The sequence below is a fragment of the Pomacea canaliculata genome, linkage group LG2 (genome assembly GCF_003073045.1).
Source record: "Pomacea canaliculata isolate SZHN2017 linkage group LG2, ASM307304v1, whole genome shotgun sequence".
NCBI lineage: Eukaryota > Metazoa > Mollusca > Gastropoda > Architaenioglossa > Ampullariidae > Pomacea > Pomacea canaliculata.
Window position 1 is genome coordinate 29,488,867 of NC_037591.1, and position 20,230 is coordinate 29,509,096.

Consider the following 20,230-nt stretch of genomic DNA (forward strand, 5'->3'; position numbering starts at 1 on the left):
CAGGAACACGAAGGAAAGTTATTCCCTGTATTGCGTAACGCCAAGCAGAAAGCTGAATAGGGGCTGAGAGAGATATCCACTATCAGAGGAGAAGAGTGTTAAGCCAGTCTATGGGCGTGTGAGGAATGTTCGGTTATTTCCTAGAAGACGCGTGTAGTGGGGTTACCATGACGGACAAGAGAACCGAGCAACACTGGCGTCACCTATTTGGAACCACTGCAGGGCGATTTGAGAACATAGGGTGAAGTGAGGTGGACCCTGGTGTTTTGCAGAAATGTTGACGTGCGTTATTGATGTAAAGGCATCGGGACAATTGGTGCTGATCGTTCTTGAGCCCGGGTTGGCTCAAAGAACTGAACTGAGCTGAATATAACTACAATCCGATGAAGGATAACTGTGAATTTTAAAAAGCAATTGACATGTGTGAAAGTTTGTTAAGAGCTTTAATTGTTAAGTAACAATGGTTAGTTTTGATGTGAGGAAGAGATCATGGCTTTAATTTTGGTTTTTGGTTGAGAAGCGATGGATGATACCTTAAAATGTTTGTTTTATTTCGTATGTTTGTAGAAGAAAGTCCTGCGGAGTTTCGTTCTTGACAAAGTGGGAGGGTATGGGGTTACGAAATTGAGTATTTTTAGTTTGACGAGGCCTTGGCGGAAGTGGCGATGTCAAGGCCAGGGCGTACTGCGTCTTAATTTTTTAATATTTTTTTTTTTATTTATGCATTTTTAGCATTATTTGAAGGATCTATAAAAGGGGCTGGGGTGGGCCTGGGTGGTGCGGTATTCGATTTTTCTGAGTTGTTAGTAGTACTGTCTGTGTGAGTTGGAAGTAGTACTCTGTGTGAGTTGAAAATAAGAGGATAAGTAGCCTGTGTGGCAGTCCGCTGACTTATGGTGGTTATAACGTTGAGTTGTTGAACATTGAAAATAATACTGAGAAATATTACAGTGTGAGCCGCTGTATACGTGTTCTATCTTCTGTTTCAACGGATGACTGGAAGTGACTTTGTAACAGGAAAGTGGTGACACCGCAGATTTTCAGATCTTTAAACGAGCCAAGTTACCGCTACGGTCGTAACAGTTCCTAGCGGGTGATTCCGACCATTTAATACCTATGACACAGTGTGAAGCCCATTATTTCATTCAGATACACTTTCCTATGACATCAACAACGTCCTTTTAAGGTCAATGAAGTGAGCACAAAACAATAGTCTAAAGAAGGATATATGCTTCATTACCACGCATGCAAACCCACACACTCAAAAAGTCACACATCAGGAATCTGTAGTCACATCAACTATCCACAGTCAAATAGGAAAACATACGCATGTCCCATCTCATGGATCTCAGGTGCAAAGTTGTAGTTGGCTCCCTTGGTGATACCAACGCGGTTTCTTGGGTTGCACATCCCCCCAACATGAGCCAAACCCATCTTCCCAGGTGGTTCGGCATCCCTGTTCAAAAGAGATAAGAAGATACAGTCGTCGCCAACACACGATAAACATGATCCTCCATCAAACACACTCATTACTACAGACAGACAGAAAGGGAAGAGAAATAATAAGAGCGAAGGAAAAAGTCAGGGTTAATTCACTCCGGAAACAAAGAGATGCATGCGTACGCGGTTTCGAAGGAAATGTAGTCAAAAGGCTGATTCATGGTGTTGGTAGACGCCATCCTCAAACGCTTTCCTAGGTCTTTAGTGGAGTCTTGGTACCACCACTGCAAACAGAAAGTATCAATGTAGCCTGCTAATAACTATGTAATAACGCCATCATAGGAATAGAAGAAATAGCTACAGATTACTTTTACTGTTGTGACAAATAAAGTATCATTTAGCTTAAGAAGTAGAACATTTCTATTTTTAGTTACTAGGTACACTTACCGGGTTGCTTCTCCAGATCTCCACATTGACGACTTTGATCGTGATGTCCCACCCGACCAGCGAGGGGTTGTGCAGCACACCGGCAATCTGTCAGAAACAGTCAGAATGGTGTCAACACTGTGCAAAAGTCGTTATTCGTGATATACGGGCCATACTAACTACCTGTTACAACCATCTTTGTGGGTAAATAAAACATTACGAACATTTTGCAGACATAGCAATGTCTTCCTAGCTAGATGAAAAAAAAAACAACCCACAGTTATCTTGAAAAACTGTTTATAGAATCTAGCAGATAAACCAGTGATCCATTAATAGTGCTTTATAGCAGTGAAAGTTAAAGCCACATTAAACTAACAAAATGATCGAGAGAAGAAACGTCATAATATCATTCATCCAGTCAGCAAACAAAACCAAGAAAACAATATCAAAAGAAGCACAAAACACTTACACCACTCCATTTTCGAGCGATGAAGTCTGTAAGCTGCTGGTTTGAGGAGATTTGATGCTTTTCCCATACTTTGTTTAAGAAGAGTCGATCCAAGTAGACGCCCACCTCTATCGTCACCTTCCTGTCGCGTACTGACCTCTTGACTACAGCAGCAACAATACAACAACACAATTACTGTTGAACTATTTCATTATTAGGTACAGTTTGATATTCACTCGTTACGTTTCACATCATATATCTACATTTGTTTTATATCACCTTTTTCGTTGTTTGCATCTTCATCCTCTATTTTATTCACTTCATCTTTAGACACGTCTACAAAGTTGTCTCCGAGGCTAGAAGCTGATCGTCGGTTTATTTGACCACGTAAGCAGCACGTGCAGAAAGGGAAATTTGCGGGTGAAATCTTCCGGAAGTGGGAGTAACTGGAAGTTACGTCTTTTGACTGAATGGCTCCAACCTGCGAAATAATTGAGACAAGAGAATAAGACTTGATTACTGCCACTGTAGCGGTATTACAACATGTTGGTAAAATATTTAATTTATTCTCCTTCTTTGTCTACTTTTCAACTTTTTAATTTTTTCTGTCTGTCTGTCTGTCTGTCTGTCTGTCTGTCTGTCTGTCTGTCTGTCTGTCTGTCTGTCTGTCTGTCTGTCTTACCACGTTTCCATCACACAGCGACAGTGAAGCGAAGCCAGACTTGTCCCTCAGAAGGCCACTGAAGAAGCAGTCTTTGATCAGTGGGGCGACTGATTATCGTTTCGTTCTCCAAGCGCTCACCACTTTCAGGTTTGAGCATAGAACTTGCGCTTCTGAAGTGACATGTGTAGTCTCTCTCCGGAAGTGAGGCGAAGCTCGAAGTTTCTGGACTTTGACGACGGACTGGCGACGTGGTCTTCAACGTCTCTCTTGGTGAGGCTGTAACGTGTGAGCGTGAGAACAGTTGGTACACGTCTCCGATCATCTCATCTATCTCTTCAACAAATTTCTTATGCTAGTTAATTAAACTTTTTGGAAATAATTGTCTTCACAAAGTTCATTTCTTAAGTCACAATGACAACCTTTAGATGTTACAGTTCTGTATCTTAATATATAAACAAGGGATAATTTGTCAGCTTTCCAACATTACGACTTTAGGTTAAATGTGTGGTAGATCGTGAGATAGTTTTGTCTCTATGGTTAAAAACACTGCCGAAAGAGTAAGTTTCACGATGACAGCGAACATTCCATAATCACAGGCAAGGGTGACCGAGTGACAAGTAAGAACTCTGTTCAGCAAGAGTGACACCTACCGTCTGTGTTCTCCAGACTCCAAGCTCTCTCCGTACAACGTGGCGATCTCATAGCCAGCGGCATCCGCTGTAGATACAAGTGATTAATATTCAAGAGTCTTAACCTGCGTAACTGTGTGTGTATAGGAAAAGATAAAAGACTAGAAAAGAAAGACAGTTTAAAAGGTTCAAGCAGCATTAATCACAGTTATTTATTTGGTATCTTTAACATATATTCTGCCTCTCATAAACAGTCCAAGAAGAAACTAAAAATTTTTTTCTTAATGTAAATAGCGTTAGTTTGGTAATTAAAATACTCTGACCGTATTAATTGTATTAAATAGTTTAACTGAGGAGAAGCTGTCCTTTATCTTAGATGAGCATTCTTCGGAATGGATACCTGCGCACTACAAATCGACATCATCATCATCATCAAAAAAACATAGTTGATTACAACGATTCACAACATTTCGCTGTAGTTTGTTACATTGAAGACACTGTAATGAACAAAAGAAGAAAGTAATATCGCGGAGGTTTGTTAGACTGAACTTACCAGCCCTCGCCACTCTACTCGCATGATCCATGAGTTCATCGTCGTCCAGAACATTCTGAAGGTGCCGTTAACAGCAACACAAACACACAAACAAACAGTCGTTGAGAAAAACGCTTTTCTCTATTTATTAAATAAAATGTAATTACATTACAAAAATATGTGAGTTGTTATCACGAACGTTGTTTTTAATGGAAAACGTTTAATTAAGGCTTTTTCATATACAAGTTTAATGAAAAATTACATATTTCAGAATATGAAACAATAACAAAAACAATAAATATTATACTAACAAGTATAATAATGAACTTCATTGACTATCAAGTTATATTTACCTATGTCTGTGACACGATACATACTCATGTCACCGCCTTTATTCTATTATATTATCATGTAGGCAGAGACACAGGTAGAAAGAAAGACAAAGAAGAATAGAAATGTAAAGGTGGATGAGATACTCACAGAAAACTCGTGTAATGCAGCCTCCGACAAGGCGGCCATCAAACACACCATCAGTATGGACATCTTGTCCATTGTCAGTCAGTCACACTTCGTCTCCTAAGTCGTGTGGTGGGTTGTCGGTGAAAGCCCCTCTTTTCTTGGTCGTGGCAGGCTGAACTGCTCTAAGGTGGCTTCGTGTTTATATACTCTCTGAGTTCCACATAAACAATGCTAATCGTGATTCAGCCCTATACCACCCACCCTCCTACCAAGGTGAAGTGGGGCTCCAGTCCTTCACTCTCCACCACCTTGACCCTCACATTGTATGGCGTGGCAGTGAGTAGTGACTAATCCAACACCTAGGAGTGTAAATACAACAGGTCATTGTAATTTAATTAATGTGTGGTCTCTACTCGTATATACACACACACACAGCAAACATTCCCACATACAGGTACCATCAGGTAACGAACAATGGTACCAACACTGCCCACACATTGGATAAAGGGAGCTTGGCTCTTGACAGTTATATGTTACCTTGTTTAATTGTTCAATAAGCGTTTTACGAACTGTCGTAGGAGAATGGATCAAATCTTTGATTGTGCAGGTTATGAACAGCTGACATAAATAATCTGAACAACTACCATGGCAAGTGTAATATAAACAAAGACATGAAAATAACAAGTATCAAGATGCGTGTATATATATTACATGGTGTTGTATTTCTCTGTTTGTGCTGCGGCTGGAGTTTTGTCTACATATGACATATTCTTGTCTACATATGACATATTCTTGTCTACATATGACCATGTCACAACCTAGAAGCACGAAAATCCTGGCATCAGGCTATAAAGTCAGTTAGCCGGCGCCAAGAAGACTGAGAACCAGACCCTTGTAACCCTGACTGACAACACTCTGTATGTTTACTCCCTTTGTCCCCGGGTAGGTGCGTGGGTCTGTGAGTGCTGTGACCTTGGGTCACTAAGAGTACAGTTTGTCAGAAGCGGAGACAAGTGGGGTTAGGTTTGTCAGTATGAGGTCTGTAAGGTCTGATGTCAGCGACACTTACCTGCCCTGAGCTGAGGTCAACAAACAGAATTAAGACCTGTGTGCTATCGGCGAGACGGCATCCTACTTTTAAGCACTTAAAATGTGCTTTCACAAGATTCTTTTGTGTGAAATATATATGTAGACTACCATATAAACAATTCACTAAGCACTGACTCGTATACTTAATACGGGCACACCTTAGACTAATTCCGGATTTATTATATTAATAGGGAGAGGTGGTACTCAGTCAAATCGAATTTAGGAAAGTGGTTCTCGTGTGGAAATGTTTGAAACCCGTGGTCCTAGGTCCTCTGGTGTTTTCTGATTATTAATGGGATTTCACTGTGATATGCAAGCCACATCCCATATATATATATAGAGTGAGTGCGATAAATAACAAATACTTTTCAAATCAAATCAAACTTTATTATCTGTCCGGGGAAGTCCACGACAATTTTTTTTTCTTGTTTGGTCAAAAACCCAACCACGCATACAAACATAATATGAGCATATATCTTAAAAAAACATAATGAGCAAACATACCTACCCAAACACAACATTCAACACACACTCACACCTACACCTTCTCACACATACATGTAAGCCTCCTAAGGAAGATGGTAGTAAAACTACGAGTCCTTGTGTCCTTTGTTTAGCCTGGTGATGGCTGCTGGCACCAAGGACCTCTGGGAGGCAGTGACGCACGTGGTGCTCTGTAGCGCCTGCCCGAGGTCAACAGCTGAAAGTGGAGATGGGGAGGGTGTTGTAGTAAGCTGCACAATCAAAGATTTCATCCATTCTCGTACGAAGGTTCCTAAAAGGCTTATTAAACAATTAAACAAGGTAATATATAACTGTCAAGAGCTAAGTTCCCTTTATCCAATGTGTGGGCAGTGTTGGTACCATTGTTCGTTACCTGATGTATGTGTGATTGTTTGCTGTGTGTATATACGAGTAGAGACCACACATTAATTAAATTACAATGACCTGTTGTATTTGACACTTCTAGGTGTTGGATTAATCACTACTCACTGCCACGCCAAACAATGTGAGGGTCAAGGTGGTGGAGAGTGAAGGACTGGACCCACTTCACCCTTGGGTAGGAGGGTGGGTGGTATAGGTCTGAATCACGATTAGCATTGTTTATGTGGAACTCAGAGAGTATATAAACACGAAGCCACCTGGAACAGTTCACTCTGCCAAGACCAAGCAAAGAGGGGCTTTCGCCGACAACCCACCACACGACTAAGTAGGCGAAGTGTCAGTGACTGACAATGGACAAGATGTCCATACTGATGGTGTGTTTGATGGCCGCCTTGTCGGAGGCTGTATTACACGAGTTTTCTGTGAGTATCTCATCGACCTTTACATTTCTATTTTTCTTGTTCTTTCTTTCTACCTGTGTCTCTGCCTACATGATAATATTACAGAATAAAGGCGGTGAGGTGAGTTTGTATCGTGTCATAGACATAAGTAAATATAACTTGATAGTCAATGCAGTTCATTATTATACTTATTAGTATAATTTTTATTTTATTTTTATGTTATTGTTTCATATTCTGAAATATGTAATTTTTCATGAAACTTGAATATGAAAAAGAAGCCATGGATAAATATGTCAACCTTTGTTTTACATTCATTAAGCCTTAATTAAAAGTTTTCCATTGAAAACACCTTTCGTGATAACAACTCACATATTTTTGTAAGGTAATAACTTTTTACTAAATAAAGATAGAAAAACGTTTTTCTCAAGGACTCTGTGTGTGTGTATATATATATTTGCTTGTGTTGCTGTTACCGGCAGCTTCAGAATGTACTAGACGACGATGAACTCGTGGATCATGCGAGTAGAGTGGCGAGGGCTGGTAAGTTCAGTCTAACAAACCTCGGCGATTTTACTTTCTTCTTTTAATTATTACAGTGTCTTCAATGTAACAAACTACAGCGAAATATTGTGAATCGTTCTACTCAACTGTGGTTATTTTGGTCCAAGATAAAGGAGTGCGTCTCCTCAGTTTAAATATTTAATATATTTAATAGAATAGAGTATTTGAATGATCACACTAACGCTATTAACAATAAGAAAAAAACATTTGAGTTACTTTTTAGACTATTTATCACATACAGAATATATGTTAAAGATTCCATGTAAATAAATGTGCTTTTTTTGAACAATTTTAAACTAGCTTTCTTTTTCCTGTCTTTAATCCTTTTCTATACACACATAGAGGTTAAGACGATTGACTATTAATCACTTGTATCTACAGCGGATGCCGCTGGCTATGAGATCGCCACGTTGTACGGAGAGAGCTTGGAGTCTGGAGAACACAGACGGTAGGTGTCACTCTTGCTGAACATAGTTCTGACGACTTGTCAATCGGTCACCCTTGTCTGTGATTCTGGAATGTTCGGTGTCATCGTGAATCTTACTCTTATTACGTTGTTTAACCATAGAGACAAATGTTATCTCCCGATTGAAAATTTCGAAGAGCTAGCTGAGATGATCGGAGACGTGTACCAACTGTTCTCACGCTCACACGTTACAGCCTCACCAAGAGAGACGTTGAAGACCACGTCGCCAGTCCGTCGTCAAAGTCCAGAAACTTCGAGCTTCGCCTCACTTCCGGAGAGAGACTACACATGTCACTTCAGAAGCGGCAAGTTCTATGCTCAGACCTGAAAGTGGTGGAGCGCTTGGAGAACGAAACGATAATCAGTCGCCCACTGATCAAAGACTGCTTCTTCAGTGGCCTTCTGAGGGACAAGTCTGGCTTCGCTTCACTGTCGCTGTGTGATGGAAACGTGGTAAGACAGACAGACAGACAGACAGACAGACAGACAGACAGACAGACAGACAGACAGACAGACAGACAGACAGACAGACAGACAGACAGACAGACAGACAGACAGACAGACAGACATTAGATACATTAAAAGAAGACATAGAAGGAGAATAAATAAAAATTTTGTCAACAGGTAATACCGCTACAATGACGTAGTATTTACTTTTCTGTTGTCGCAATTATTTCGCAGGTTGGAGCCATTCAGTCAAAAGACCGTAACTTCCAGTTACTCCCACTTCCGGAAGATGTCACCCGCAAATTTCCCTTTCTTCACGTGCTGATTACGTGGTCAAATACAACCGACGACCAACATTCTAGCCAAGCAGACAACTTTGTAGACGTGCCTATAGATGAAGTGAATAAAGTAGAGGATGAAGATACAAACAACGAAAAAGGTAACGTAAACAAATGTAGATATATGATATGAAACTTCGTTTGTAATTATAATGTCTTAACGAGTGAATATCAGACTGTACCCTATAATGAAACAGTTCAACAGTAATTGTGTTGTTGTATTGTTGCTGCTGTAGTCAAGAGGTCAGTACGCGACAGGAAGATGACGATAGAGGTGGGCGTCTACTTGGATCGACTCTTCTTAAACAAAGTATGGGAAAAGCATCGAATCTCCTCAAACCAGCAGCTTACAGACTTCATCGCTCAAAAATGGAGTGGTGTAAGTATTCTGTCCTACTTTTGATATTGTTTTCTTGGTTTTGTTTGCTGACTGGATGAATGATATTATGACGTCTCTTCTCTTTTTAATTTATTGTTGTTAGCTTATACTTTTACTGTTCTAAAACTCTATTAAGGGATTTATCTGCTAGATTCTATAAACAGTTTTTCAGAGAACTTCTTTTTCCATCTAGCCAGCAAGACATTACTATTATTTTTGTAAATGTCCATAATGTTTTATTTACCCACAAGACGAGCGAAGATGGTTGTATATGCACGCGATGACCGTATGTCTTGAATAACGACTTTTGCACAGTGTTGACACCATTCTGACTGTTTCTGACAGATTGCCGGTGTGCTGCACAACCCCTCGCTGGTCGGGTGGGACATCACGATCAAAGTCGTCAATGTGGAGATCTGGAGAAGCAACCCGGTAAGTGGACCTAGTAACTAAAAATAGAAATGTTCTAGTGATTAAGCTAAATGATACTTTTTTTTACAATTAATTTTGTCCTTTCTTTCGTGTATTGTCACAACAGTAAAAGTAATCTGTAGCTATTTTTCTATTCCTATGATTGCGTTATTACATAGTTATTAGCAGGCTACATTGATACTTTTTTTTTGCAGTGGTGGTACCAAGACTCCACTAAAGACCTAGGAAAGCGTTTGAGGATGGCGTCTACCAACACCATGAATCAGCCTTTTGACTACATTTCCTTCGAAACCGCGTACGCATGCATCCCTTTTTTTCCGGAGTGCATTTACTTTTTCCTTCGCTCTTATTATTTCTATTTCCCTTTCTGTCTGTCTGTAGTAATGAATGTGTTTGATGGAGGATCATATTTATCGTGTGTCTGTGACGATTGTTTCTTCTTATCTCCTTTGAACAGGGATGCCGAACCACCTGGGAAGATGGGTTTGGCTCACGTGGGGGGGATGTGCAACCCAAGAACCCGCGTTGGTATCACCAAGGGAGCCAACTACAACTTCGCACCTGAGATCCATGAGATGGGACACGCGTATGTTTCCTCTTTGACTGTGAATAGTTGATGTGACTACAGATTCCTGATGTGTGACTTTGTGTGTGCGTGGGTTGGCATGAGTGGGAATGAAGCACATAATCACGCTTTAGACTATTGTTTTGTGCTCACTTCATTGTCCTTAAAAGGACGTTGTTGATGTCATAGGAAAGTGTATCTGAATGAAATAATGGGCTTTCACACTGTGTCATAGGTATCATTGTGGGTGTGGGTGTCTATTAAATGGTCGAAATCAGCCGTTAGGAAAGGCTGTTATGTTTTCCATTAATCATTTATACTAAAGACATGAAAATTGTGATTTGCCTGTAAAATAAATTTTTCCTATTTATTTTTTTATTTATTGTGAGTTTCAAAGAAAACAGGATCTTAAACATAAAATGTTTGTTTGATTGTGAAGCATGGGACTGAAGCACGATAACCAGATATGGCAGTGTTCAGGACGTGAGAAAGGTTTCATGACTACAAGTCAGAGTGTCTTCAGACCATGCTACGCTAAAGTCCTCGACTCCTCCTTCAGGTGGAATTTCTACATTCGTCTTTATTGTTAATCAAATACAAGTAAACATATAAAATAATAGTTTAAATTGTTAGATGTTAATTTAGCAAATTAAGCGGAATAGTTTTTAAAATAATTTAATAATCTTTTTCTATCGAATTGTGTTGCAGGGACAAATCGAAGTCCTGCTTGTTTGAAGACAACGTTAATACCAGGAACTATAGTCCGGTCAAACTAGGTTGAGTATGAACAGGTATGTGAGGAATCACTCTCCTTGATGACAGTGTAGCTGGTTATGGTGTTGGTATTGGCTATGTAGCTTGAATGAACAAGAGCGAAGAAAGAATAAATTGAATGACGATGACGACGACTACGACGATGATAATAATGTACTACTATCTTGCTTTTTAATTTGTATTATCGTCGGTGTTTTGTTAATTATTGTGGTTTTCGGTTTGTTCCCCGCCGCAGTATTATGTCATTTTGCGATTGTTTGTTTTCTTGTTTTTAGGACTTGACAAGTCGTACAGAGTCGTGTCCAGCATAATTTATATCTTGTACTCGGCTGATGCTTGTGACAATAAAACTTTACAGAGAGACATTTATCTGAATCTTGTTTTGTTTGAGAAGTGTAATGACTCAAGTTGATCTGTTGTAAGTTGACGAACGCTGATGCTGGTCCGCTGGCACTTGTCTGTGAGGTTCTAAATTATTGTCAACATCTCTTTGCTTAGATGGCTGAGCAGGTTTATGTTTCTGCATCTACGGCACTGTTGCTTTACAAGTGGTTATGTTCAATTCTACTATTGGATTCAAACACGATTTCTAATTGAAAAATCTCCAAATAGCCCGATATTGTGCCTTCCTAGTGGATCTTTATAAGGGAGAGCCATTTCTGTCGATTCATCCTGCAAGTGTCACAATGGCTGTTTGTTAACTGGCGTGGTGTTGTTTTTAATAAGAGGGCAACGTGTATTCCAACAACTCCGTCTTCAGCACTCCGAGTTTTTATCAACAGTATCTTACCTTATCATCGTCTACAATAGTCTGTCAGTGAGTCAATGAGCGAATCAATGAGTGTCATCAAAAGAGTGGGCCACTCAGTCTTTTAGTTATCTCGTTACTTGATGACTTGAAAAATAACTGAGCATCAGAACAAATATTCTCTCTCTCTCTCTCTCTCTCTTTCACACACACATATAACAAGATCTATGCACGACTATAGGAACTGTTAAGTCATTAATGAAGATAATAATGACACCAGTGGTTGCAGATCAATTGTTTATTCAACAGTCTTGTCAAGAGGAGACTATCACAAGATGAAAATACTGTAACAAGTACATATGGTGTGTAGCATTAGTTTCTCAATGGCGATCAATATAAAAAGGTTCTTCTGACAGGTGTCGTCTTAAAGATTCATCTTCAGCTTTTGTAGTCACCTGCAAAAATAATGTCAGCAGAGGTTGGTTAGTTCCCAAACTAATCAGGATTTCTGAAAAGTCTTGACATAGACTCGATTTATAGTTTGCGACAATAATGAATGACAGTGTGTGTATGTGGCTATTACCTACCTCCTGGTTAGTGTGTTCAAAGATGTGGGTTGACAGTTTTACTTGGGGCAAGACGAGCCGTCCCCGCCACACACTCCACACCTGTCTTTCTCCACACCGCCTCCCTCACCCAGACTCTTGCCGTTGCACCCGAAGGCCTGCAGACACAGAAACCCTCAGTATGACAGATGTATTTCCTAATGCCTGCTGGGTAAAACAAGTACAAGTCTTCTATCAGCAGTAGCTTCTGTGATGACGACATTGATGAAGACTCACCAGACATCGGCCTTGTACACATCGCCACGAGATGCCTCTGACATTAGAGTCGTGGTCCCTGTCGTTGTCCTCACCCCAGCATGGTGTCCCGTCCTGTAGGGCAAAGCGGGTTGTCGAGGAGCCATCCACGTGGTTGCAGGTCACGCTGCACTTCTTCATGTCTGCACAAACAAAAGAAATAAAAATAGAGTCGAGTGCTGTCAAACACAAAAAGTCTACACTTGGAGAGTCAGCATTTGAGAAAGTTTTATGCAAAACCAGATCACATTTTCCAGTTAACTCACCGCCGCTCGTGCTGTACAGGTTGCCCTCTCCAGTCAAGTTGTAGACCGAGGCACCGCTGACCTTCACCTTGCCACAGACGGCCTTGACCCGTTGTTTGACGAGTTCCGACTCCACGCTGCTCTCACCTGGGCACACCTTGAATGACAGAATAGAATCCAGAGGACAGTGAAAAGAATTATGACGAAAATAAACTACACTTTTTGAAAATATAGCAAGCACATTATATGAAATGTTTTATGAGATTTAGCTGTTTTAAGGTAGTCCACCTGTGTGATACTTTTGTCTACTTTACACAAGATTTTATCATTGTACGTGTAGTCAGGGTGGATTGATAGTAACGTCTGGTAACGAAGGTAATGAAATGCTTGCACGCATATGGTCTTCAAGAACAATGAGATTATTTATACTCTGCTTATCCCGAGATCAGTTTTTAATGAGATCAGTAACAAGCTCCTTCTCCATTCCTATAAGAAGTCAGATACCAATTCCACATAAAGTTCACTTAGTGCATGGGTGTGGAACGAACATGGAAATCATTTGATCCAGCCCGCCAGGGCAATAGCACATTTGAGTAAATCGACATTTTCGAGAATCTGGCATGCACGTGACCCTCGATACAAGCCAATGGTAGGCTACTTTCTGTTTGATATTAGCTGTTGATACGGTTGATAATTTTTTAGAAGAAGGACGAAGGTAATAATGATGATTGTTGTTGCTCCTGTTTGCTTGAAAGAGGCTCAGGACTACACAGTAAAACGTTCAGTTCTCGAACAGACACTTTCTCACACTATCTTCTATCTAACTTACAAACTCTTTTTCTCTCTCATTTACACAGACACACAAACGCGCGCGCGCGAACATATTTACCTGTTGAAACGGACACATCTTCGCTTTAATAGCACTTCCGTTGCAGAATGTAGATATGCGAGGTCTGCAGATAAAAACAACATCGTTCTTTCAACTATATTAAGTATAAAAGCATAAACATTTAATTTCTAACCGTTGCTGTTTACTGCTTCTGCTGTTCATCAGTCCATTAAGAAAATGAAGTCCCACTGATAAGCTGATTAAAATTATTCTTTATAAATACAATGGGGGATTGATAGAAAAATGAAGCTGACAAACTATTTTATATACATGATTACTGAAACAACAGTAATGATTAAAGACTTACGTGGGTCTGTTACATTGTCGTGTGGAGACGCTGACAGCATCACCACAAGTGTTGTCACAGGGAGAAGACGGACTCCATGGTCCCCAGCCACCTTCTCTCACCAGAGGACGCACATAGTTGGGGTTGACAGTCTTCAACCACGGCACGCACGTTCCTTTGAAACACATCTGCAAAGAAATGTTTTATTTTATCTCATAGAACACCCACAGATGGAGGCAAAGATTTGGGCACACACACACATAAACGAATGCTGTCCGTGTACTCACTCGGTCGTTGCCACAAGGAGTTCCTAGAAACGTAGTCACCTCCGAAAGTTCACCAAACGGAAATTTTCTTATGCAATTAATACTGGAACAAATCTGAAAATATTGTAACTCTTGTTAGAAATCTTTATTGTAAGTTAATGATTCAGCAAACTTGTAAATAAATATATCTCATGTTTCTTAAACAAATTTATTAAAAATAAAGGACTGATTCACTGACTCACACCTTCACGCATTCATATATATATATTTTTCAAAATCTTTTAACTTTGTATTCATTTTTCCCCCAACAAGAAAGCATGTTAATCTAAAGTGTTGTTGGCCTAAACCGTATCTATCTCCTCCTCTTCTCTCCTCCCTTTACAAAAATCCCATTTCGTCCTTTACAGACACCAAGATCTTCATAGCGTTTGCATACTGTATTTTAAAATAATCGAGAAAATCGTGCCAAACGCTTACGTCAGCAGAAGGAATGTGCAAATACTCGAATCCATCTCCTTTATTCAGCCTGCACTGGTCATCCAGCGTAGCCTTCTGACCTGTTTCCATCATTATCATGATCATCATCCATCAATCATACATCGATCATCATCAATCATCTATCATCATGATCATCATTACTTATGTTTACCTGTATATACAAATGTCTGCATCATAGCCCTATGTCTGGTGACAAAGAAGTAAGTGAAGATACCATCTTTGCTAGCACTAAGTAAAGGAAACTCAAGTCCACGGTCACGAATACTAAGCTGACAGGAAAGTAAATATGACTTTGACAACAACATGTTCTTACCTCTGTACAGGGGGACGATGTTGTTGACGCTGTTGTACTTAGAGATGTCAACGTTCTGTTTAAACAGGCAGCCCTTGGAGCTGGTGTCAGACAAGATTGAAGACAGGGGATCACATGTAAAGAACTGGCTTCAAACTCTTTACTATTGTGTGTGTATGTACACGCATGTGCTTACATTTTAATTCTTTTCTATACCTCTTTGATTGTAAGGTCTGTATTAAAGAGTACGAAGTGTTACATACCTCAGAGACCTGTCGAGGACCTGGCTGTAACAATCTCTGAAGACAGTCTCCTGCATGGACATGAAGCCCTTTGGTACGTTGGGGTCACAAGACTTGAAGGTCCAGTCATGGTTCAGACCCATGCTGCACAAAAGTTTTATGTCAACAAGAGACTCAGGAAAGGTAGTATGCACTGAGGCATCAGAATTCTTGTAGTGTATTTAACGAAAGACAAATAGACAAAACCTAGAAATGATTTTTTTACTTTATATAGGGAGTGTAAAAGTGAGCAGTGTGCTTAGAACTTATACTTCTTACAGCTGGTCAGATATATATATATTTAAATAAGAATTGAAACATTTTGCATGCTTTTAGAATTCTATGTGATGCAGGCTAAGGAATCTCTAAGGCATAGCACCTCATTACTTATTTATTCATCAAATGACATGACATGAAACCTAATGTTTTTCCTACCTGTGGCCTGTTTCATGAGCTTCGATCCAATTGCTAAAGCCCGCTCCCCTGGCCGCGGAGCAGCGCCATCTTGGGTTGCACATTCTATCCATCCAACTTATGCCTTTTATTCGGTTAGGTCGAGTGTCTCTGTTGGAACAAAATACGTATGTTTTCTTTAGTATTTATTTTTCTTAACATGTGCATACAATAAACTAAAATTGTATGCACACTAAGTGTTGAGACTTACTGGCAAGTAAAAGAACAGAAAAAACAAGGATGAAAACATTTGGAAGGGGTACGCGATAGAGAGAGAGACAAGACAGGCTTGATTACATGAAAACAAGTATGACCATCCTGCAGAGATGACCTACGCGGTTTCCAGCATGATGTGATCGAAGGGCATGTCAGTCGTGGATGCACACAACATGTTCTGACGGCCGCCGAGGTAGAAATTAGATTCGTTGTACCAGGACTGTCCAAACAAGATGTCAGAACATTAAATCTTAGACTACCTGAGAAACTGACTTTTGTAAGAAACCTTAAAGTACTTAACTGTTTCTCGCTGTAATAACACTAGCAATAGTAACAATAGAAGCTTTAGTGGAAAAAGTAGTAAAAGTAGTGGAAGAAGAAGCAGCAGTGTTAGCAGATGCACAATTCCCTGTCTGCAATGGTACTAAAATTACACGAAACAAATTTTATAGAAATTTTAGCTTTAATAGTGTGCATCATATCCCTGGGCAATAAATTAGCGAATTAAAGCACTATAAACTTCAAAGGTCCTCAATTTCATTCTGTCCACAACTATGCATGTAAAGAGGACTCACGGGGGATTCTCGCCAGATTTCCAGGTGCACAACTTTGATGGTGATGTTCCAGCCAACAACCTTTGGATTTGATAGCACGGCGTTGATCTGTTGATAGCAGCAAGGATATGGCATGCAGAGGAGGTAATGAAGCCCTTAAAAATAAGAACTCGAATTAAAAACAAGCAAATATAAATAACAATCAACAAAAAATGTGCACACTACTCACGCCACTCCATTTGAGGGCAGCGAGTTCCATAAGCTGCTCTGTCGTGGTCAGTCCAAATCTCTCCTCCACTCTCGCCAGGAAAAATCGGTCCATGTAGACGCCCACCTCGATGGTGGCGCTTTTGTAGGAATCGGGTTTTGTCTCTGATGCAACAGGGAATCAAAGAAAAGGATCAGGACGGACAACTTACTGGTCAATGAGGAATCATTTTCATTTACAGTTTGCGAGGTTGACTTGTTGGTCCTAAAATTCCTGTTTCTGCACGATTGTTTTCGATTAATTTATGTTTATTTACGACTTATAACTTGCCTTCAATTATATCACTAGCCTCTGTCTCATCTTCATCAGAAAGGTCAGGGCTGATTGAATCAAAAGCCATTAAATCGTTTCCTTGATCAGACCACGTGACGACCGCGTGCAAAGGCTCGTCTGCCGAGCGACGCCTGATGGCAGAAGTTTCCGGAAGTGGGTGCACCTCGTAGTCTCGGTTCCCTGCTCGTATGCCTCCCATCTGGGTCAAATAGTAGTAGATTTTAGGTTGTGGAAAAGTTTTAATAGCATGAAGTTGCATTACAGAGAGAGCTTTAGCAGACACATTTGTCCATGTCTTAATTTTATAACCGATTAAATCTTTTCAGGCATCAGCCTCTCTGTCAGTATGTCTGCCACTTACCACCTGTCCATCACACAGTGACAGCGAGGCGTGCCCCTCTTCACCCTCCAGGCCACCGCTGAAGAAACAATCTCGGACTTGTGGGCGGCTGACCTTCTCCTTCCCAGAGACACGTTCTACCACCGTCACGTCGGGACTCATGCCGGAACGCTTCTGTACAGACATGCGCAGCCGCTCACCGGAAGTCAGACGCAACTCGAAGTTTCTGGACTCTGTCGACGGATGAGCGGCGTGTTCCTCCACATCCCGCTTGGTGAGTCTGTACAGCAAATCAGAAAATATACTCGACATGCTGACTAGATGTATAGATAGAATAAGCCTAACTGAATGTGTTGCTACACATTTAATTGTCTACTTGACAACATGACTCAATATTCGCTCAAGTTGGTGCATGATTTATTTCTCATAATGTAAAAAAAACGTAGGTAAAAGCTTTTCTTGTAAAATTATTCATTTACAACGACTTTCCTAAATCAGTAGTCATGTTCTGGTGCATATTTGATGTGTTAGTCACATTCACCTACCGTGTTTTGTCTCCAGAGAATAAACTCGTTCCATGTAAGGTCGCAATGTCATATCCCTCAGCGTTCACTGAGGAAATAGAACTCTTTCGAATATGAATCAGTAAAATGCATTTTCTTATTGGAACCGAGTATGGAATGACTAATCTAAAGGCATGTGTGTCAACGACTTTGGCATTGACAGATGACAAGATGTCTTTTATTTAATGACTACGGTAGTTGTTTGTTTGTTTGTTTGTTTTTTGTTTGTTTGTTTGTTTGTTTTCCTTGGTAGTTTTTATTAATGCCGCTTAAGTTCAGCTCTTCGCGTGACCTTCTAGTATCAATATGCACACACACACACAAACATGTTTACTCCAACACACACACAGGACTTACAGACGCACGCAAGGACACCTGCTTGAAAAAGATACAAGAGGAAATTATTCTGACTCTCGTCTGAGACTAACAGAAGAGCTTCTATACCGACTCTGGAGATAACTATCATGACGACCAGACAGTTTTCTTACTCACCGGCTCGTGCGATTCGCCTCGCATGGTCCGTCAGCTCCACATCTGTCATTTTGTCCGGGAGCTGCACACAAACACACACAGACACACAAACACACACACACACACACACACACACACACACACACACACACACACACACACACACACACACACACACACACACACACACACACACACAACACACACACACGCGTGACAGAGCACGCAGTTAGTGTCGACGTGTGGGTGGAAAACAAGGCAGCTGGTTATTTATCTCTCCTGGACACCCAGTGCTGGACACCCAGTCTCGTACTGATGAACTACCCTGAGTATTACCACTGATCAATCTTGTACTAGTTCGTCCTTTCATACTGATGTCGACTTGACAAGTCATCTGCTGCTGATTCTACTGTGTTACTAACTTTTCTCGTGAACGATCACAACTTCCTTTGCTTACCAATTTAATAGTAAAGAATGACTGTACTTACGTCTGTTGGTGTAGTAATTGAATGAGAAAACAGTTTCAAGCAAAACCAACTGACATAATCTTTATACAAGAGTTGGGAGTACTTTGTACATTCGTACAATGTACATTTTGTGTGTTGACTGTAGGAAACTCTTCTCGGAATACAGTGAGTCAAAAAAAATAAAAAAAAAAAAAGAAAAGAAAGGAAAAGCGTAACACGACAGTCCCATTATCTTAATTGTAATTATCAGACTATACTTACAGACCGCAGATTTGCCGCTGAAGACAGACCCACACCGAGCACCAACCACAACACAAGGTGGGACATTGTTGTTTGTGACAGAACACTGAAAAAATTGTTTCAATATCGCCATCTTCATTTTTTGAAACGAGTTTTGTAAGCCTAGAAACGAGACAAATACACAGAGATATTTTCGTGATTATCTTTGTCACTCACAAAGTGCAGAATTTCTCCGACTAGTTTCTCTTATAACTCTGTCCTGCTGGATTGTCCCCTCTGCACTCTCCGCCATTACTAGTAAAATACTTAGTGGGATGGAAACATTAGCTACGAACCTGTCTCTGACTGCCAGTGACTGTCCTGTCGAAACTGTGTTCGTTCCTCTGACAAGACGTATTTATACGTCCTTCTTTAACAGCCAGTACGTCAATTAGCACAAGTCGACACACGTAGAGTAATTTAATTTCTCAAATATTTGATTTCCTTCACTTGTTCTCTGTTCACCGCACGTCAAAGGTGGGTGTACCCCAGTGCTTTTAGCTCGTTATTTCCTTACTTTCATAACTTATTTTGTCCTCACAGGTGGTAGGTTCATGAACCCTAGATGACCTTTTAGGCCAGCTGGATTAAGAAAGAAAGAAACTTCTTGAACATGAACCAATATTGACTAAGATGTAGGTTTTGAGCTGAAATGCCCGGTCAAGCTTCTCAAATCTTGAAAAACCAGGGTACAAAACTTAACTAGGGAGAGAGTAATCTGCCCTTGTGTGCTAAAGCGTCAAACTTCTGGAGGCTACTTAAGACCCGTTGTATTAAACTGATAAGAGATTGTATTATTCTGGACAAAATAATCTGGACGTAGCCTAGTGTTCAAAGTTTAGATTACTGAACTTCACAACCAAAGAGATGGCTGCTCTTACTCTTTAGCAAGTTAGCTGTTAAACTGAAGAAGGAAACAGCATTGAAAATTCTCGATGTTGTATTTATGTGTATTATTATTATTATTATTATTATTATTATTATTATTATTATTATTATTATTATTAAAGCTTTCGTTATTCTTATAAATTTCTCTCTTCCTTATT

General features: G+C 40.2%; 5 protein-coding genes across 6 annotated transcripts in view; 1 reads left to right on the top strand and 4 right to left on the bottom strand.

The window, feature by feature from the left end:
- The window catches only part of LOC112555648, a 9,308-nt gene extending 6,449 nt beyond the window's left edge, over nucleotides 1-2,859 (bottom strand). The window contains exons 1-6 of the mRNA XM_025224091.1: nucleotides 2,855-2,859; nucleotides 2,594-2,760; nucleotides 2,336-2,478; nucleotides 1,888-1,974; nucleotides 1,624-1,724; nucleotides 1,328-1,456 (exon numbers count right to left, since the gene is read on the bottom strand). Coding sequence (XP_025079876.1) covers nucleotides 1,328-1,456; nucleotides 1,624-1,724; nucleotides 1,888-1,974; nucleotides 2,336-2,478; nucleotides 2,594-2,760; nucleotides 2,855-2,859 — 632 coding nt within the window. The remainder of the gene's footprint in view (nucleotides 1-1,327; nucleotides 1,457-1,623; nucleotides 1,725-1,887; nucleotides 1,975-2,335; nucleotides 2,479-2,593; nucleotides 2,761-2,854) is intronic.
- A 237-nt stretch (nucleotides 2,860-3,096) lies between these two features.
- On the bottom strand, nucleotides 3,097-4,782 carry LOC112557632. 2 transcript variants are annotated; one of them, XM_025227616.1, is made up of 4 exons: nucleotides 4,620-4,782; nucleotides 4,161-4,224; nucleotides 3,629-3,695; nucleotides 3,097-3,254 (listed from the first exon to the last, which is right to left on the bottom strand). In XM_025227616.1, the coding sequence occupies exons 1-4, from the start codon at nucleotides 4,689-4,691 to the stop codon at nucleotides 3,122-3,124; spliced, it is 336 nt and encodes a 111-aa protein (XP_025083401.1). In that variant the 5' UTR covers nucleotides 4,692-4,782; the 3' UTR covers nucleotides 3,097-3,121. The 2 variants fall into 2 exon arrangements, with proteins under 2 accessions (XP_025083401.1, XP_025083402.1); XM_025227617.1 differs by having other exon boundaries at nucleotides 4,161-4,215; nucleotides 4,620-4,780.
- Nucleotides 4,783-6,848: 2,066 nt separating this feature from the next.
- LOC112557627 (disintegrin and metalloproteinase domain-containing protein 29-like) lies at nucleotides 6,849-11,300 on the top strand. The gene is made up of 12 exons (XM_025227612.1): nucleotides 6,849-6,994; nucleotides 7,453-7,513; nucleotides 7,916-7,982; nucleotides 8,195-8,453; nucleotides 8,682-8,886; nucleotides 9,022-9,164; nucleotides 9,510-9,596; nucleotides 9,791-9,891; nucleotides 10,054-10,182; nucleotides 10,601-10,720; nucleotides 10,870-10,952; nucleotides 11,211-11,300. The coding sequence occupies exons 1-11, from the start codon at nucleotides 6,923-6,925 to the stop codon at nucleotides 10,940-10,942; spliced, it is 1,317 nt and encodes a 438-aa protein (XP_025083397.1). The 5' UTR covers nucleotides 6,849-6,922; the 3' UTR covers nucleotides 10,943-10,952; nucleotides 11,211-11,300.
- A 666-nt stretch (nucleotides 11,301-11,966) lies between these two features.
- Nucleotides 11,967-14,170, bottom strand: LOC112557637 (A disintegrin and metalloproteinase with thrombospondin motifs 15-like). Its single transcript, XM_025227627.1, has 6 exons — nucleotides 13,985-14,170; nucleotides 13,678-13,741; nucleotides 12,810-12,945; nucleotides 12,526-12,686; nucleotides 12,271-12,407; nucleotides 11,967-12,138 (listed from the first exon to the last, which is right to left on the bottom strand). Exons 1-5 carry the CDS (start codon nucleotides 14,149-14,151, stop codon nucleotides 12,309-12,311), a joined length of 627 nt encoding a protein of 208 aa, XP_025083412.1. The 5' UTR covers nucleotides 14,152-14,170; the 3' UTR covers nucleotides 11,967-12,138; nucleotides 12,271-12,308.
- Nucleotides 14,171-14,607: 437 nt separating this feature from the next.
- LOC112555657 (A disintegrin and metalloproteinase with thrombospondin motifs adt-2-like) lies at nucleotides 14,608-19,542 on the bottom strand. The gene is made up of 13 exons (XM_025224103.1): nucleotides 19,481-19,542; nucleotides 19,167-19,251; nucleotides 18,460-18,520; nucleotides 17,950-18,016; nucleotides 17,426-17,684; nucleotides 17,062-17,263; nucleotides 16,753-16,895; nucleotides 16,545-16,631; nucleotides 16,089-16,189; nucleotides 15,736-15,864; nucleotides 15,283-15,405; nucleotides 15,041-15,120; nucleotides 14,608-14,786 (listed from the first exon to the last, which is right to left on the bottom strand). The coding sequence occupies exons 2-13, from the start codon at nucleotides 19,230-19,232 to the stop codon at nucleotides 14,608-14,610; spliced, it is 1,497 nt and encodes a 498-aa protein (XP_025079888.1). The 5' UTR covers nucleotides 19,233-19,251; nucleotides 19,481-19,542.
- Between the last annotated feature and the right edge of the window lie 688 nt (nucleotides 19,543-20,230).

Coding starts and splice junctions, on each gene's coding strand:
- LOC112557627 (XM_025227612.1), top strand. CDS start 6,923: ATGGACAAGATGTCCATACTGATGGTGTGTTTGATGGCCGCCTTGTCG. Junction 9,165..9,509: donor TCGCTCAAAAATGGAGTGGT/GTAAGTATTCTG, acceptor TGTTTCTGACAG/ATTGCCGGTGTGCTGCACAA. Junction 9,892..10,053: donor TACATTTCCTTCGAAACCGC/GTACGCATGCAT, acceptor TCCTTTGAACAG/GGATGCCGAACCACCTGGGA.
- LOC112557637 (XM_025227627.1), bottom strand. CDS start 14,151: ATGTGTTTCAAAGGAACGTGCGTGCCGTGGTTGAAGACTGTCAACCCC. Junction 12,946..13,677: donor AGATGTGTCCGTTTCAACAG/GTAAATATGTTC, acceptor CTGTCATTCAAG/GTGTGCCCAGGTGAGAGCAG. Junction 12,408..12,525: donor GTGTACAAGGCCGATGTCTG/GTGAGTCTTCAT, acceptor CTGTGTCTGCAG/GCCTTCGGGTGCAACGGCAA.
- LOC112557632 (XM_025227616.1), bottom strand. CDS start 4,691: ATGGACAAGATGTCCATACTGATGGTGTGTTTGATGGCCGCCTTGTCG. Junction 4,225..4,619: donor CTGCATTACACGAGTTTTCT/GTGAGTATCTCA, acceptor TGCTGTTAACGG/CACCTTCAGAATGTTCTGGA. Junction 3,255..3,628: donor GAGTCTGGAGAACACAGACG/GTAGGTGTCACT, acceptor CACACGTTACAG/CCTCACCAAGAGAGACGTTG.
- LOC112555657 (XM_025224103.1), bottom strand. CDS start 19,232: ATGTCCCACCTTGTGTTGTGGTTGGTGCTCGGTGTGGGTCTGTCTTCA. Junction 16,632..16,752: donor CTGCCCTCAAATGGAGTGGC/GTGAGTAGTGTG, acceptor TGCTATCAACAG/ATCAACGCCGTGCTATCAAA. Junction 16,190..16,544: donor AAATCTGGCGAGAATCCCCC/GTGAGTCCTCTT, acceptor TTGTTTGGACAG/TCCTGGTACAACGAATCTAA.